The 17624-nt window shown below is 41.2% G+C and overlaps 1 protein-coding gene across 1 annotated transcript in view; it reads left to right on the top strand.

The window, feature by feature from the left end:
• Positions 1-17624, top strand: part of LACTBL1 (lactamase beta like 1) — a 458138-nt gene that overhangs the window by 243303 nt on the left and 197211 nt on the right. Inside the window, exon 2 of the mRNA XM_086920206.1 lies at positions 16109-16253. Within this exon, the coding sequence (XP_086776332.1) occupies positions 16109-16253 (145 nt within the window). The remainder of the gene's footprint in view (positions 1-16108; positions 16254-17624) is intronic.

The raw sequence follows: 17624 nt of genomic DNA, 5'->3' as shown, positions 1-17624 counted from the left end.
AGGTCTCTGGAAGGTCATTCAGTGCAGCGCAATAAACACTCAACACTCGTGTCAGTTGCCCTTATGGACGTCAATTGCCATTTGCCACAGGAGCTCACACCGTCCCCTGAAATAAATAATTGGGGACATTGGGGTTAATGCATACAGATCTTTCAGTAGAAAAAGGTGCCTTGGACAGTGAAAGATGGTTAAAGTGTAAAAATCAATGAAAATCTTTGTTTCCAAAAGTTATCGACTTATAGAAATACATTTCATGCTTCAAATGTTCAAAGATATAGTTTCCATGAGGTATGTTTTTTATCGTTTAGATGTGATGGCAACTACAAAATATGCTAAACAGCTCTATTTAAAGGTTTTGAGTGCCGTGATATTTAAAGGAATCTCCTACAATTTGCGGAACGTTCAAAGTTTTTCATGGTAGACTGTTGGCACCACCACCTGTCCTTTCAGAAATCAAGGAGACTCCTCCCAGTGCAATAGTCTAAGTGAAAGCCATGTGGCATAGGGCATCTTTGGCTTTAGTCATCATGAAAATAGCAACAAGATGCGGCTGCACAAGAAGACCAGAAAAACTATCAAATGAAAACAAGAAAGACAGAGCATTGGACGTAACATTTACTGAATTTGCATAAGTGCTTGATTTGTGCTGGTGTTTCTCAGTGCTCTGTGCCGGCCCTTATATTAAAACACCTGCACATGTTTCTAAAAGTACACCACATGGTGCCACTCTTAGCCTAATTCTTAGCAGAGAACGTCAGTGAAGAGGTTTACAGTATACCAAAGATGATAAAACTAGCACATCCAGGCCATCCCTGCACCTTGGAGTGACTTTGAATAGTCCAAAAAGCCACAAATTGTTTTAGAGTGATGGTTACTCGGTAAGGCTTGTACTGGCATTCTGCAGCTGTGGCATATGCTGTAGGTGGTGCTAGCTGCAGTAGAATACCTCTGGCTTTGGCACATATATTTTTACAAAGTAGGCATTTGTTGTGTTTAGATATGCTTGTTTGCATATCTCACAAAACCTTTAGTATTGTCATGGATCTGTTGATATTCCATATTCCATCTGTGGACAGTTGGTCCCTCTCAGGTGCTGTGAGAGGAGCGGTGGCTCGTTTATCCCACATTAAATACTACAGAACTACCAGCAGTGTCTTTACCTTCATCTTTCAATCTGCAAGGCACAACATAATTTTGGCGACGATGGGGCAGGCCACTGCAGCATTTAGAACTCAAAATCTTTGACTACATCTATTCATCAAGAAATTGTTTAAAATATTCAAAAGAAGACCAGTATTTCAACAAAATACTTACATTAAGAAAGATAATCATTGAGTACAAGGACTCTGAAAAGAGAATTTCGCATACCTCCTCCAGCGGCGGTTTGTTCAAAAGAGAGGTCTATCTACTTCTCCAGTGGCAGAATATATCCATGAAGACATCGTAGAAACGGTGAGGAGGTTAGCGGGAGGGTTCGGCTACTGTTAATGGCTGTTTAGTTAGCAAGCGTAGCTGTGCGAGTCTTATGGCAACAGCTGATCGCTATCAACTAACAGCAAAAGTTTGTTAGTCTAAGATCTCATCACCTGACGGGTCCAAGGCACGAATGAGGGCGCAGTAGAACCCGCAAAGGGATTTGGTGGATGCACTGCGTGCGTCATTAGTAACTCTCTATCGGATTTGTTACAAGCCTCGTCAGCACGTTTGGCACGCGTACGTGAACCTGACGTGAGGTCGACAGCGCAGATATCAGGGAAGTGAAGATCGTCAGTTTCACAGCGGAAATCGAAGGAAAAGGAATGAGTCGCATTCACTGGGCCGATCGGGGAAATAGGAACATGTCATAGGCACGGCGCAGAACGGAGAAGAAAGCTGTGCTGTTACTGTCAACAGTCAAGAGCTGACTATAGACTACAGCTAAGCGCTCTCTGACTGGAACTGATTTTCGATGACTTCTCATTTTATTTTCACAGTAAGGAGAGAGATTGACATGGTTAACTCCAGAGTACTGTTTTTTTGGGGGAGAATTTATTTTTTCTATCATATTTTAAAAAAAATTATAGTGTGAATCTTTTGCTCAGTAAGTTGTTAAAGTTTATAATATCGCTGTTTTCTACACATTAGTCTCTATTTGTGTGGATTGACTTAAAGACTGATAATGCGAGCAATACATATTATTAGGGTAAATATGAATACTTATTCTAATAGTACTTCTTTTACTGTATGAACCTGTGAATGTTTGCATTGATAGTAAGTTTATATATTTTACTGGACTGACTATTTCACATTTAGTAATTTGTTTTTATTTTTCTTCATTTGTGTAATACTATGCAGTCTGTAAACCAGTCTCCACCATTTCTAGAAAGTCAAGGTACGCCTCAGATTCAATGGAGACAATGGTTCGATGCGTTTGGGACATACATTGGTGCTATTGGCGCATCACGTTATAGGGCAGAAAGGAAAAAATACCTCCTTTTAAATTTTTTAGGGTTTGAAGGAAGAGAAGTTTACAAACACCTTCCTGATATAGTTTTGGGAGAAGGTGAAGTGATTGATGAATATCAAGAAGCTGTCAAGAAGCTGGTCATAAAGTTTGATGTGTAACAGAGTTTGGGTGTGTTGAGGCACACATTTTTTAAGAGAGCACAACTACAAAGTGAAGATGTAGATACCTGTCTTAGTGTGCTGCGTAAACTGTGTGCAGAGTGTCAATTTTGGAGAGTATCGTAATCAATTGGTTAGGGACCAATTCATTGCACATTGTTGTGACAAACATATTCAACAAAAACTTCTCACAATGGGCAATCCTACTCTAGAAGAAATTATTAGAGTTGCAAAAAGTCTTGAGCTGGCGCAGAATTCCATTAAGGAATTTAGAGTGAGTTCTTCATCTAAAGAAAATGACAATGTTGTTGCCTCTTCTACTACTGATAGCAATCCTTCTAGAAAATGTAAAACTAGTGACAAAGGAGTATTCAAAAAAACAAATATGTTTTACAGGTGTGGAGATCCTCCACATGGTAAAGACAATAGATTTTGTCCGGGGAGAAATGCCAAATGCCATTAGTGTGGTAAGATAGGGCATTTGGCGAAAGTTAGTCAATCCAGCATTAACATTACTCATGATCTTTTCAAAAAATCTTGGGAAAACAGACCACTATTTCCCCCTGATAGAGCTGCAGTTTCATATGAAGGACGTAAAATAGATCTGGAAGGTTATATAGAAGATGTCTTGGAATTTAAAGAAAGAAAGATACATGGTAAAATATATGTAGCAGTATGTGGATTGAATACCTTAGGTTGGTACCATCAAGGCCTATTTGGTATGGTGTTAAGACCGGGAACAAGTGAACAGGTTTTGGTTGTGCCAGATATGCCTGATCCTCTTTCAAAGTCAAAGTCAAATAAGCTTTATTCGACGATTTTCATAAAAGCAACTGTACATATAAATACAAGTTTAGGTAAAATTTGATCCTGATCCTCTTTGTTTGGAGAAGGAGTTTCCTAAAGTCTTCTCGGATTTTCTTGGAAAATTGTTGGATTTAGATATAAGATTAGGGTAAAAAATAATGCTGTACCTGTGAAGCACTAAGTCAGGTCAGTCCCTTTCAGTCTCAGAGCAGACCTTAAAGCGGAATTGGAAAGATTGGAGAAATCTGGCATAATTGAACCTGTGGAATAAAGTCTCTGGCTTAGTCTGTTAGTCGTAGCACAAATCCGTTTATGCATTGATCTCAGGAGTCTCAATAAAGAAATCTAGGTAGATGCTCATCCACTTCCAAAAATTGGGGACTTGCTTGAGGAACTTAGGAACGCTCAATGGTTTTTGAAGATTGATTTAGCTTTGGTATACCATCAGATTTTATTGGATGATGAGTCACGACATTATACTGCTTTCAACTCTCCCTTTGGGTCTTTTCAATTCTGTAGAATGCCCTTTGGACTGGCTTCTGCAGCCTCGGTCTTTCAAAGGGTTATGCAGTCAGTTCATTCAGATGTCAAGGGAGTTGTCATCTTTCAAGATGATGTGCTTATTTTCAACAAGTAGCTAGAAGAACATGATAAAACTCTCAGGTCTGTTCTTACTATTTTTTTAAAAAAAAAGGAATAGTAGTTAAGAAGAGCAAGTGTGAGTTCTGGAAGAGGGAGATAGAATTCTTAGGACATCTTGTTTCTGGTGAAGGTGACCTAGACCTGGTTTAGTAAAAGCTGTAGTGGAGTGTCCCAATCCAAAAAATAAGGATGAGTTACGTTCATTCTTGGGTTTGTGTGAGTTTCACTCACGTTTCATTCCCGACTATGCCAGCAAAATGAAGGCACTGTCCAATATGCTCAGATCTAATGTTATTTTTGTGTGGGATGACAACTGTCAGGAAACCTTTGATTTGGTCAAGTCTGAGATGCTCAATGCCAAAACCCTTAAGGCTTATAATCCTAATGAACTTTGCACCAACAATTATGTTTTAGGGGCAGTACTTACTCAAAAATCAGGTGTCAGTGAGGTCACAGTTAATTATGCTTCTAGAGTGTTAAGGGACCCTGAGGTTAATTACTCAGTTATTGAAAAGGGGTTGTTAGACTGCTATTGGGCATGTGAAAAATTCAGGACCTACATTTGGGGTAGAAGATGTGTCATTCAAACTGATCATAAACCATTGGTGTATATCTTGGGTGGAGAACGTCTCAAATATGCTACACCTCGTATTGCTCGTTTGACCACTAAACTTTTGCAATATGATTTTGTAACAAAGCACATACCTGGGAAAGAAAATGTTAGAGCAGATATGTTATCTAGGCTTCCCTTGAAAGATGAAGAACCACTGGATGTGGAAGAGGATTGTTTCATCGCTGTAGTTGATGCGGTTGAAAGTAAGGCATGCAGTGAGCTTGAATGGAAGGAAGTGGTGAGAGAGGATTTTTCTCTTACAAAAGTAAAAGAGTACATTGTGGAAGAATGGCCAAGAGAGAGGAGTGTGTCATCTAATATCCAGCCCTTTTGGAAAGTGGCAGAAGAATTATCTATAGAAGATGGTGTTGTCATGAGTGATGGTAGGTGTGTCCCCCCCATCAAGATACGTATCAAATTGATTGATTGTGTGCTTGATGGGCATCTTGGGACAACCATGACAAAGAAACGTCTCAGACTACATTATTGGTGGCCCTCTATGGACAAAGACAAAGATGAGAGGGTCAAGGAGTGTGTTGTTTGCAGTGGGGCAGAAAAGGGATTGAAAGTTGTCACTCCTCCTTTTCAACCTATTTCTTTTCCTTCAAAACTGTGGCTTAAAGTGGGTAAAGATTTAATTGGACCATTCCATTTTCTTCCACACCATTTACGTTTTGCTTTTGTTCTAATAGATTTTCACAGCAAGTGGCCAGAAGTCAAGTTTTGCGCATCTCCCACTGCTAGCAATGCCATACTATTTCTTAGGGAAATTTTCATGAGTGAAGGATTTCCTGAGGCTATGGTTTCGGATAATGGTGTGCAATTTGTTAATCAAGAAATTAGTGATTTTCTAAATGAATCTGGTGTGAAGCATCTGAGGAGTTCAGTAGGACATCCACAAACCAACGGTTTAATTGAAAGGATGAACAGAGTTGGTGTGGAGTACATCAAATGGGCGAAACATAATAATTTTGATGTGGAAAGAGCGGTTAGATCCATGTTGTGGTTTTATTGCATAACCCCACAGTCTCTTACCAAAATAGCACCATTTGTTTCTCTTAAAGGTAGAGTGCCTACTTCCACTCTTTATCCCGCTTGGTTATTAGGAACGGTTTCCAAAAAAGTGTTGTGTAGTGTAGACAATGATGCTTTGGAAACTCGTGTAAAAGAAGCCCAGGAAAAAATGTCTGACAGATACAATGTAAAGAAGTCTGCTAAAACTGTTGATTTGTCTCCTGGAGACATAGTCTGTATCAAAACACCAGTTTTGTCAGGAAAGGTGGCAACACTTTGGTGAACCTGTGTGTGTAGAAAAAGTTTGTGGTGGTGCTTTTATGGTGAAGGGTGGACATTGGTGGAATCTGGGAAAAGTGGTCAAAGTTAAAGCTGCAAAAGCAAGTCTCTCTGGATTGACAAATGTATCTGCTGAAATGTCTAATTCTGCTACAGGTCAGGGAAAAGAATTGTCTCCATCTATAGGTCATAATAATGTTTCTCATACTAATGCTCTGACGAATGCTTCTTCAAACGATGTTTCCGTTTATATAATATCAAATCTTGTAACAAGGAGATCGACACGTGTTACTCAGCTTCCTTGGAAGCTGCGTTGAGTTTTTCACACATTTTGACTTCAACTTTATGTATAAGGATGTTTGTTATAATTTATCTTCTTTTTCTTCTTTTCATAGTTTTGTCTATTTTTATTTATTGTTTTTTTTATTCTTTTCATTGTCATTGCCTTTTGTCATCTATTTTCATACTTATTTGTTTAAAAAAAAGAGGTAATATGTTGTGTTTAGATATGCTTGTTTGCATATCTCACAGAACCTTTAGTGTTGTCATGGGTCTGTTGATATTCCATATTCCATCTTTGGGCAGTTGGTGCCTCTCAGGTGCTGTGAGAGGAGCGGTGGCTCGTTTATCCCACATTAAATACTACAGAACTACAATCAGTGTATTTACCTTCATCTTTCAATCTGCAAGGCACAACAGCATTGATGCCTCATTGTTCTTGAACTAAGGCCCTTATTATGACATTGCCGGTATGGGAGCTGGCCGACATGCTGCCGCCCCGCTCCCACTTCACCAAAGCCAAAACAAACCGGCTGCCAGATTACGACTTTTCAAGTCGCTGGCGGGCAGTTCTTTAGGGTTTCCATGGCAGTGCCTTTAAAATAGGCACTGCAATGGAATGTTGAATCTTTTTCCTGCATACTGAAATGCACAATGTTGTGCATTTCGTTCAGTGCAATAACATGAGGGTGCATGCCACCCTGCCTGCATCCCATGGTGCAGAGGCCCCCTTTCTTTCCTCACCACCACACTTTTCATGGGGCTCCCCTCAAGACCACCCCACCACTTTGCGTTGGTCCCAGAACCGCCCTGATCATAATAGGGCAGTCAGAAGAATTTGGGATTTGGAGTGCCTTAGGTCTCATTCTTCTGTAAGGGACAGGAAATAGTGTTCCAGTCAAAGAATCATGAAACTTCCCACCATCTTACAATCCCACCGTTCCGAGACCAGGCACCTAAAAAGGGGGTAGGGGGAGAATAGTAGGACAGAGATAAAAGCTTGCAAACAAAGTAGAAAGACCATTGACTTGTTGTTTGATAGTTTCAGGATAGCTCTCTTGATGCAGATGAATGCATAAAGGCCTTTCTCAGTTTAAGATCAGCCTAGGGATGTGCTGTGGTAGTATTCTGCCTACACCTCTTTATGTATTGGTGGCTGGCAGGGCACATCAGGGTTCTATGGTAATGGCTCCAGTAATTTGCCGGTTATGCTGAAAATTCAGTCTGATACAAGCGGCATTTGGATCAGTATCCCAGTATCTGGTTTCCACTCTTGTCTGTTACACCTAGAGTCACTGTGCTGTGCTCCACCATGACCCTTTTAAATTGCAGTGGCTGATGCAGGAGTTTGGGGGTCCCAGTTTTCTGAGCTATAAGCAGGTATTTCACGTCTGATGCTATTCACCACCACAAGAAATTGACTTTCCTTTTTCTTGCTTTTCCTTATTGCACCTAATGTGCTCATGCATCCCTCCAACAACATAGGAATGTGAACATAGACGGCATAGGAATTCGGAAAACTTTCAGGTGAAGGGCATGGGGCAGTATAATTCAGTGCTGCAGTTATTCAGTAGGATTAGCCTACAGGCTATATCCCCAAAGGTCCATGTATGTACTGCCATCTAATGCAGCAACTCTGGGGACAGTGGTATCATATTTGGTACAATGTATGTGAGGGGAATTGTAGTCCACTTTCATTTCAAATAGCTCTCTGATTCCCATTATTTAACGCATCACCGGGAGTCCTCATATTTAAATAAAGGAAGAATATTTAGAAAACCCACTTAAAAAATTATGATTTCACAAAACGTACAATCAACTCTATATTTTTATTTTCATAATTGTGAAGAAGTGGTTTCCGATTTACTTAATCCTCCCAGATTTTTCGATTATAGACCACCTGGATTTTGGATCTCTGCTGTAAGCCACTAAAATGGAATCTTACATAATGTAAGCTCTGTTAAAATGGATTTGGCCACCAGTGTTCCTCTTTTAAAATAACTGCCACTGTTCCACAGCTAGGTAGGAGGGCCTGTGATAGGTACATGGAAACACAAAACCATTTGTGTGTACACACCTACAGGTTCAGCAAGGAATACTGTTGTATGACTCAGCTTGATATCTCCATACAGGCCTTCTTATAGCCTGTCTAAGATGGGACCCTGAATAAATTGTTTATAGCCTAGGTAGGCCGTATAATGTAATTCGACTTACAAAAAGAAGTGCTGCTTTTCTTTTTTGACTAAAGTGTGAGCCTGTATTTATCCTCGGAGGAAAACTGCATGTAGTAATAACTCGTTCCACATAGGAAAATAATAAACCCTATTTTTTGCAATGTTCAAAATGGTACAGAGCACTAAAAATATATTCATTTGGCCAGATTTGATTTCCCTCATGCAATTTGGTGTTTGCAACATCTTCCTTAGCTATTCATCATGAAGTATGGGTTTTTAAGCACTCTGCTGTGCCAAGTTAATTACTCTGCTGGCCAGCTGGCAAATCAAAGAAACTCCTGAGCAAGTAGTCCATTTGGGTAGGATTAATCTTCTGGAAGGGAAATGGCCATGACATTTACTGATCATATAAGGAACAATGCAGAGTCCCTGTCAAAAATCTATACCATCATAGCCAATTTTCTAGTGTCCCTAGGGCCTAATAATTTGGGCTTGCAAAAAATTGTAGATGCTTTCAGGACTGTATTCAGCAAGATCAATACATTCTTTTATAAAACCTCTAGCAGGAACATAACCACAAGGTCCAAATCAAAACTGTGGTTTAATGGCGACTGTAAATTAGCACGCCAGTCTTTGATGGGTGCAATTAAATCTGGTCAAAGAGAATTCATTATTAATCACAGAAGAGCCTATAAAAAGGCCCAGCATGAGGCACATAGGAATTGGCACCAAGCACAGTGTGAAGACCTAGTTGCTGCGGCTCAGACTAGAAACTATTCCGATTCCTGGCACCAAATTGCAAAAGGGACACCAAGTTTAGTTGCGGAAGACAGTTTTCACATCCTCCCAAAGGTCTGGGAGGATCACTTTTCCAGATTATATACAGGACCGGAGGAAAGAGAGGCAGGACCCAGGGAATTTTCTTACCAGGAAACCGACACTGTCTGTCTTTTATTCTCAGTAGAGGAAACACACAAGGCCATCATGACCATGAAGTGGGGGAAAGCACCAGGCCTAGATCTAATACCTGGTAACCTTTACCTCTCTGAACCCCAAATATGGGGCCTCATTTATGAAAAGTGACGCATCGCTGCGTGAAAATAGCGATGCGTCACTTTTCAATGCGCACTCCTTGCGACACCAATGATGCATCATATTTAATGTATAACGCATCATGTCGCAAGGACTTACAGATATGTCAGTATTTCTGACGTATCTGTAAGCGCAAAAGTGACGCATTGCTGGAGTGTGTCACAAAAGTGACGCAACTCCAGCAATGCGTCCTGCAGGCGCAAGATTTTGACGCAACAGCGTCCTAAAAGTGATGCCGTGAAATCTCATAGATTTCACTGCGTCACTATTACAAGGCTTTTTGCGGGGGAACGCCCCCTCTGCATACATTATACCTGACGCAGGTATAATGTGGCGCAGGGGTTTAAAAAGTGAAGCATCTACCTAGATGCGTCACTTTTTAAATATGGCGCAACAAGGCGCATTTTTTACACCGCTGGTGCGTCACAAAAAGTGACGCACCGGCGGCGCAAAACTAACGCAAGGCCTTCATAAATAAGGCCCATGGAGAGTGATTTTAAATTACACATTCTATGTCATATTGGGTGGGGCAGAGATACCAGATACATGGCTGGCGCGGAAGTCGTGCCCATCCACAAGAAAGGAGATAAAAGTGACCCGACAAACTACAGGCCGATATTTTGTTAGCAATTGCTGAAGAGAGTGAAGGAATGGATTAGCGAGGGGGATTTATTATCACCCCTGCAGGTAGGGTTTCGAGAGAAGACAAGCACTGTTGATCAGTTGTTCCTCTTCCTCTTGATCCTGTGGAAATATGTAACAATAGGTAAAGGGTCGCTATATGCCCAAATAAGATGGGGCAAATACAGAGGATTAACCAATCGGATAGGGGTGAGCCGCGGAGTAAGGCAGGGATGCGATTTGGCACCAACATTATTCACGCTTATATAAATGGCCTAATTGATCATCTAAGAGACTGTGGGGTGATCCCCCAAGCTTGCAGGATGTGAGGTGCCTGCACTACTTTTTGCAGACGACACTCTGCTTATTTCAAGGTCTCCGAAGGGGCTCCAAAATCTAGTGGATCAATTTGAGAGAGGTTGTGAAGAACAGGGGCTGGAAATCAACCATTTAAAAACAAAATGTATGTTTTTTAATCAGCACAAGTCTTTTAACCAAAAAGAAAACTGGGCTCAACTGTGCTGGAGGAAGTTAATCAATTTGATTACTTGGGAGTGAGATTTGTTAACACATTATCGTGGGGTCCCCAAATACAAAAAAGTAAATTCTCACGACAACATGTGGGATCAGCCTTATGTACAAAGTTTACAAAGTCAAGCTTCAGACCATTGATCCCAGTCACCAAAGTGGGAAAATAATTTTATCAGATCAATCATGGAACTTCCCCGTAATGCACCACTTATTCTCATGCGACTAGATTTAGGTTTGAGAAGCATTTCTCATGTAATCGCCCTTCAACCATTCATCTATTGGATGCGCATATGGGTAAATGACTTACCTATAATCTTGAAAGAGTGAATTCATGGCATACTGCTATTAGATACTAAAGGACAAATTGAGTTGTTTAAACACATCAAGACATGGATGAACAAACTTGGTATGTTTGATCTGTAGCTGACCCCTAACAAAATTGAAAAAAAAAAGGTAATTCACCTCAAAAAGAATTACTGGAACCATGTCATGGTTAGCTGGCTCAATAAGCATTCTGTGGGTGAATTGACAAGCAGGTTCCTCAATTTTAAAGATAACATCCTACAAGAGGAATTTTTAAATCGAATAGAGCCGCCTCTTGCTAAAATATTATACTTAAAATTTAGGTATGGTATTTTAACAATTAATAGTTTTATCAGCAATTGGAACGGGTTGATACTTCGCCCTGTTGCCCTGTTTGTGATCCAGCACTCGAGTCAGAAACTCACTTCTTGTATTTCTGCCCGATGTATCAAGAAACAAGATGAATATGGTTAAACCCCATTTGCCGGATTTTAGCAGCCACCCGCTTAAACGAGATCACTAGAATCCTGAAAAGGGACCCCACAGAATACCTGGTCTTTGCTCTATCTAGATACTTGGTCTATGCATGGACCATAAGATGCAGTACAGCAAAAATCATGAATAAAACTAAATAGGCCAGGCTGATGGATTTCTAGTGAAAGGTAGACTGTGATAATATGTAGAAGGCATTGTGAATGCATTATATTTGATGTTTTTTTTAATTGTTACTATCTTTAACGTGACCAAACAAATTAGAGGGGTATTAGAATCTGTTCATGGGCTGTTCGGCATGTATAGGTCAACTGTTACTGCAACACGATATGGCTGAATTGGTTTTTAAACTTGTAAATATCTCATTTTATCACAAATTTTTTCCTTGTTAACCAATCACTCTTTTTAAAATGTGTTTCTTTTTTCAATGAATTGTATACGATGTGCTTTTATGGTTGTAATGCAAAATCGAATAAAGATATTTACTACTACTTAGGGTGATTAGCTGACACTCATGGATATGCATGGTCAGTACCTTCTCACAGGGATGAAGGCAGAACAGGCAGGACTGGCACCAGTTACTCCAGCATTCCATATGCAGTGTTAGAAGGGGGAACCAGATTTGCAGTGTAAAGAATGGAGCACAAGGGAGGGAACCAGTAGTTCAGTGTCAAGAACGGAGTACAAATACGAAGCTTGCAGACCACTGCATGGTTCTGCGACAGTGGAAAATATAAGGAGGATATAAGAGGGCCAATCTGGGGCTGCATCCAAGAAATTTATGTGTGGGGTGGAGAAGTGATATAGCATCTCTGGATTTGGCAGAGATGCCCACCTCCTGGAACTTTCCATTTCTTCATACTTTTTAATTCCTGTACAGAGGCTGAGAACTTAGAGAAGCGACAACTACAGAAGAAGGGCATACTGTCATTCTGATAAGCCCATGCCCGCAGAGGAAACCAGACTTGCACTTCTTGGGATTCTGTCAATAGCACTGACTCCCCACTCCCTCTGAGGGATACTAAAGATTGCCTTTCTAGGGACCCTAATGGAGAGGTTTCCCGTGGACCTCTGTGGATTGGTTCGGTGGTAGGAACCGCAGAGCGGATCCCTTGACTCCTTTTGGACAATCAGGCACCCCGCAAGTGGCCAGGTGGTTATGAGACATGTGTAATGCACTTAGGCTGTGTAACCTGCCTTGAACATCACTAAGTGGGGCTGCTGAGATACCTCAGCACAAGTGACTACCAGGAGTGCGGGTCAAGGGAGCGGGTCCATGAGCCTCTTTCACTAAGAAAGAATAGTCTAAAAAATGCTTCAGAGAAATTCAGCAGAACAGTATGCCAAATTTATAGCTGAGAAAGTCATGTAATAACCATTGTTTTGCAGAGCTAGTGTTAGGCAGCCTGGACCAACAGGTCTCAAGGCAGCCAGACCGAAGACACGTTTACTGCATATACCGTTACTTCATAGAGAGACATTTTCCTGAGGGACTCACTAGGAAGAGAGCAGACCATGCTCAACCATTATTTCTTCATTTTAGTTTGAGGAAGGCCAGTCTCCTGGGGAGACAGAGGTCACAATATACCACTGCATTGGTTTCATTTCACCAATTAGAGGTGGGTGTCCCCATAACAAAGACCACAGAGACGGGAATCTCACCTGGGCTTGTCTTGGTATCCCTGTTTACTGGGATGCTTTCCTAGTCCAAAGTTTGTTGTCTCTCACCTCACTCCTATACTTCAAATCAGGACCATGCTGGAGCTGAGTGAGAAATGGGAGAGGACAAAGCAAGTCAGCTTCTCCACAAGCACAGCAGTGAAGAGTGCTGGACGGGTGGTTAACTGATTGGGACCACAAGGGCTGTCAGGGTACCCAACCTTGATGCCACATGTGTGGTAGATGGGACAGGGAGACTGTGTATTAAATTACTTCCCTACTGTTCTCCACTTAATAGAATGTACCATGACATCATGGAATGCCTGGGTGTCTCTCTATGCTCACAGTGTTGGTTGGTCAACTCAGTCTGAGCTGCTTGGAACTTGCTCCTGGTGGGGTTTTATCTATACTGCCTGGGTGTCTCTCTATGCTCACAGTGCCAGTTGGTCAACTCAGGCTGAGCTGCTTGGAACTTGCTCCTGGTGGGGTTTTATCTATACTGCCTGGGTGTCTCTCTATGCTCACAGTGCCAGTTGGTCAACTCAGGCTGAGCTGCTTGGAGCTTGCTCCTGGTGGGGTTTTATCTATACTTCCTATCTTCTCCTACTTACCTATACTAGAAGCAGTCTACAATGAAGGATTGTCTACTTACATAGTTGGACTGTGCATCTTCCTTTATTACAGACTGCTTAAACAGAAATGTGCCAGCTGGTGTCTGGAAAACAATATAAAAAAGCTGAGAACTAAGCAGTTGTTACCACATCAAAGATGTGTGAAAGCTCACACCATACGCAGGCATACTTTCACCATGGTGCAAGGCAGGCACGGCCCGTGACGGGCGTGCCACCGGGCGGTGACGTGGGGCGGGGAGGGGCAGGGTGAGGGGCTGTAAAATGTAGGAAACGGACAATTTAAGGTAAGTACCAGAAAAAAAACGAATTTTGTTGCGCGCGCTGCATCACATTTGGCAATGCAGCGCACGCAACGAAATTCATTGTTTTTTTTCCTGTACTTACCTTAAATCGTCCGTTTCCCGCATTTTACAACCCCCTACCCTGCCCCTCCCCTGCCCCACGTCATCGCCCGGTGGCACGTCCGTCACGGGCCGTGCCTGGTGCAAGGGTATCTGCATTAAAATCACATTGTTTTGTGGGTGAAAGGACACATTCCTTCACAAAAACAACCCTTATACCACCCCTGGGGAGGCATAAGCTTTTAGCACATTCCCAGGTTCACAGCATGTCGTAAATCTGGGAATGTGTCAAATGGCATGGGTGTAACGTGGGAAGACCCACTGTAACAGCCATTGCACACCTTCTCATCACAGTGTGAGGCAACTAGCGCTGCGTTGCCTCACACCATATCCACGAGGCCATGCAAAACCATGCAGGGTGGCCTCATAGATGTGGCTCTGGAGTGCGTGCCACTGGAACATCATTAAAAGTGATGTTCCTGGAGCGCACAGGGCTTGTACATGAGCCCCTGAGTCTCCTGGGGTACAGCAAGAGTGACCCTGGGAAAGTGTCTCAACCAATACAAACACTCCGGGAGCTAGGGTTTTTGTATAAAGTCTCTATGTCAGGCACTTGGCTGTTAGGTTCTCTAAGGTTTGTAGTCAACCATGTTCATGAATTGGTACAATGTTTTAGTGGTAAATTTCTGCTTTTTCAAAGTCAATGTGTATTCTTGGTACAAAAACAACACTTGATTATAGCACATTTTTTCTAGCAACACTTTGAATGTTTTATGATGTTGAAATTTTTCATTGACATTGAGGGTTTATGTTCTGCAATTGTGTAATATTGTTTCACCTTGACATCAGCATGTCTCCTCCTTTATTGAAGAAGTTCCATATCTGCATTAGGAACATCGGCTTGGTGCTTGTGCTGTTTTTGGTTCACTTTGTTGGTGCACATATTGTTAGAGGCACCTCCAGTATAAGAGTTACAGGGTAAATCTATGGGGTTACTTTACCTATGTGACATTTCATTTTTGTGCACCACCCATAGGCTGTAAGGGGCTAGTGGGTGTCCGCATAGTTATTTCCATTTGTCAGTCTGTATATATTTCTTACTTTGTGCATAGTATTTAGTATTGCGTTTGAAAAAAACCTTTTCATTGTAAAAGACAAAGCACTGACTGAACAGCAATTTATTATATTTGGTTGTACTGCTGAATTCTAAGTCTGTAGCCCACAGCACCTCCCCTGTGTAAGAACAGGGCAGCTCTGCCTCACTACCATGAGAGTCAAGTTATTAAAAGAGGTAGGAGCCTGCAGTACTGGTACCCGAGGGCACGAGGGGTGAAAGACTCAAATTGTTACCACTGTGATTGCGCTGGGGCCCCTAAACTGTATTTATCAAAATGAATATTATCACTTCAATAATAAAATAAAAAACTTTTACTACTAATTATTATTGTTGTTATTATTATTTTTATTATTATTATTATTATTATTATTATTATTATTATTATTATTATTATTATTATTATTATTAATATTATTGTTTTTAATATTATTATATTTGTGATGAATCCAACAGAAAGGATGGACATCCGAAGAAAAAGCTCATTTAAATGTAACTAAAACATATTGAGATATGGAAGACATTAATAGTATTGATAATAATGATACTAGTAAGAATAATACTTATTTTATTATCATTATTATTCATAATATTACTTTAATATCTTCATAATTTGTATTAATAATAAACAATTATAGCTGTTGTTATTATTACGACTTCTTTGATGCCTTGACATATTTCTTTAGATAAATTTAGATGACCTCTTCCATATGAGGTCCATGCTTTCTTTAAATTATGCATTGTACTAAAAAATGACAAAAATACAAGAATTAACTGAGAACTTCAATGAGTAGAAAAAGCTATTTTTCTAGGGCATAGTGCAATCACCATTGTTTTAAGCAGTCTAGTTTGTGGACTGTGTGAACTATATGGTACACCTTGACATAAGTGCTTTCTTGTTTTATTTGTAGTCACCTCCCGGGAGGAGGGGTCTTCGCAGGGCATCCATGCCTGCCATCAGATGGAGTTACGTGGGATTCGCCTTCTTCTTCATGCTGTCTGCGACCATGACAGGACTATTTGTTTGGCAATACAAGCTTCCCAAACTGGAGCCGAGTGAGTATGGAGCATAAAGACACTCATTACCACATAATATTTAATCCAAAGTATGAGGAATCCTGATATAGGTTTGGAACAAATTGTTGAATTATCTCACTTATGCTTGATTTGCCTTTCAATCATGCATTTCAAAATGTTCATCAAAACACCTTCGTAGTTTCTTACAATGTAAGGTTAACCTTATTTCCCTGCATCCCTGAATAAGTGGAAATTTCAAGGATACAAGGTGTGACATCCAACCTTTCCGTAACTCATTCCTACTTCAACAAAGAGTAATTGAGCTATTGCCTCACTCTGTGTCATAAAAAAATTCTAGTTAAAGTCTGAATGACTTCTCTCCCATTCACTCAAAGGCTCCCACCATGGCATATAGAAATCTTGAGGATATATGCACATTATGTAACGGTACAATACTAGTTCTATTTAGAAATGAGAAAATGATCAGTACAGGTCATCCTCTAATACAGTATGACCAGTAGCAGACTTGCAGAGGGGTGGGACAGGGGGTGGAGGGGGACCAGGAACAGCAGACAACTAAACAAAAAAAGAAAGATAAAAAAGAATGTACCTGCCCCTCTGACGCTCCTCTCTGCCTCAGTGCCCTGCAGGCATAGGCTCCCAGAATCCCCTGTGGCCAGTCCGGATGCTGCTCTCCTCATACTGAGATTGGCCGCAGATCTCTGAATTTAAACACCCAGCTAGACTAGGAGCCCGCACCTGCTGTCTCCAACCCAGCAACGCAGCTCTGGTTGGGGACAGATTCAGTGCGCAGGGCGGTTTAGCCGTCCTCAAGCGGCCGGCCAAACTGTCATGCGCCCTGACAACAGTTCACCTACCATTACCCCTCTGGCTGTCATCCCCATGCCCCGCCCCCTAGACATACCACTATGGAGAAAAAGAAACCTATAATACACACAGGTATATTATTGTTTTATTTTTCATTTTTGGCCAGCTTGCAGGGGGGGGGGGGCGACACTCCTCCACCATAGCGGAGGAGCCGTCGCTGAGTGTGAAAGAAAAACACACAATCGAAGGAGACAGTGGTCTACTACTGGGTATGAACCTCCAAATCTTTCTTCTTTTGTTAACTCATAAAAGAGAAAATGTCTGGCCCAGGTAAGAAGACAGTGAGTACATTGTTGAATGATGCACCCGGAATAGCACCAGTTCCGCCACATATTGCATATTCTTGTTATTTCAAGAATAGATTTAGGGTTGTTGTGCATCACGTGATTGCCACTGTAATTTGTGTCTGAAACTTCAAAAATTTTCTCTGTGCTCTTCCACATCTTTGTATGATGCACACATGCTAGGAATAGCTTAGACACAGTGCTTGCAAGTGATAGTCAAACAAGAAAGTTGGACCAA

This window comes from Lissotriton vulgaris, chromosome 5 (assembly GCF_964263255.1).
Source record: "Lissotriton vulgaris chromosome 5, aLisVul1.2, whole genome shotgun sequence".
NCBI classification, from domain to species: Eukaryota; Metazoa; Chordata; class Amphibia; order Caudata; family Salamandridae; genus Lissotriton; species Lissotriton vulgaris.
Note: the sequence above shows the minus strand (reverse complement) of the source record. Positions and strands in the feature narration are given on the sequence as shown.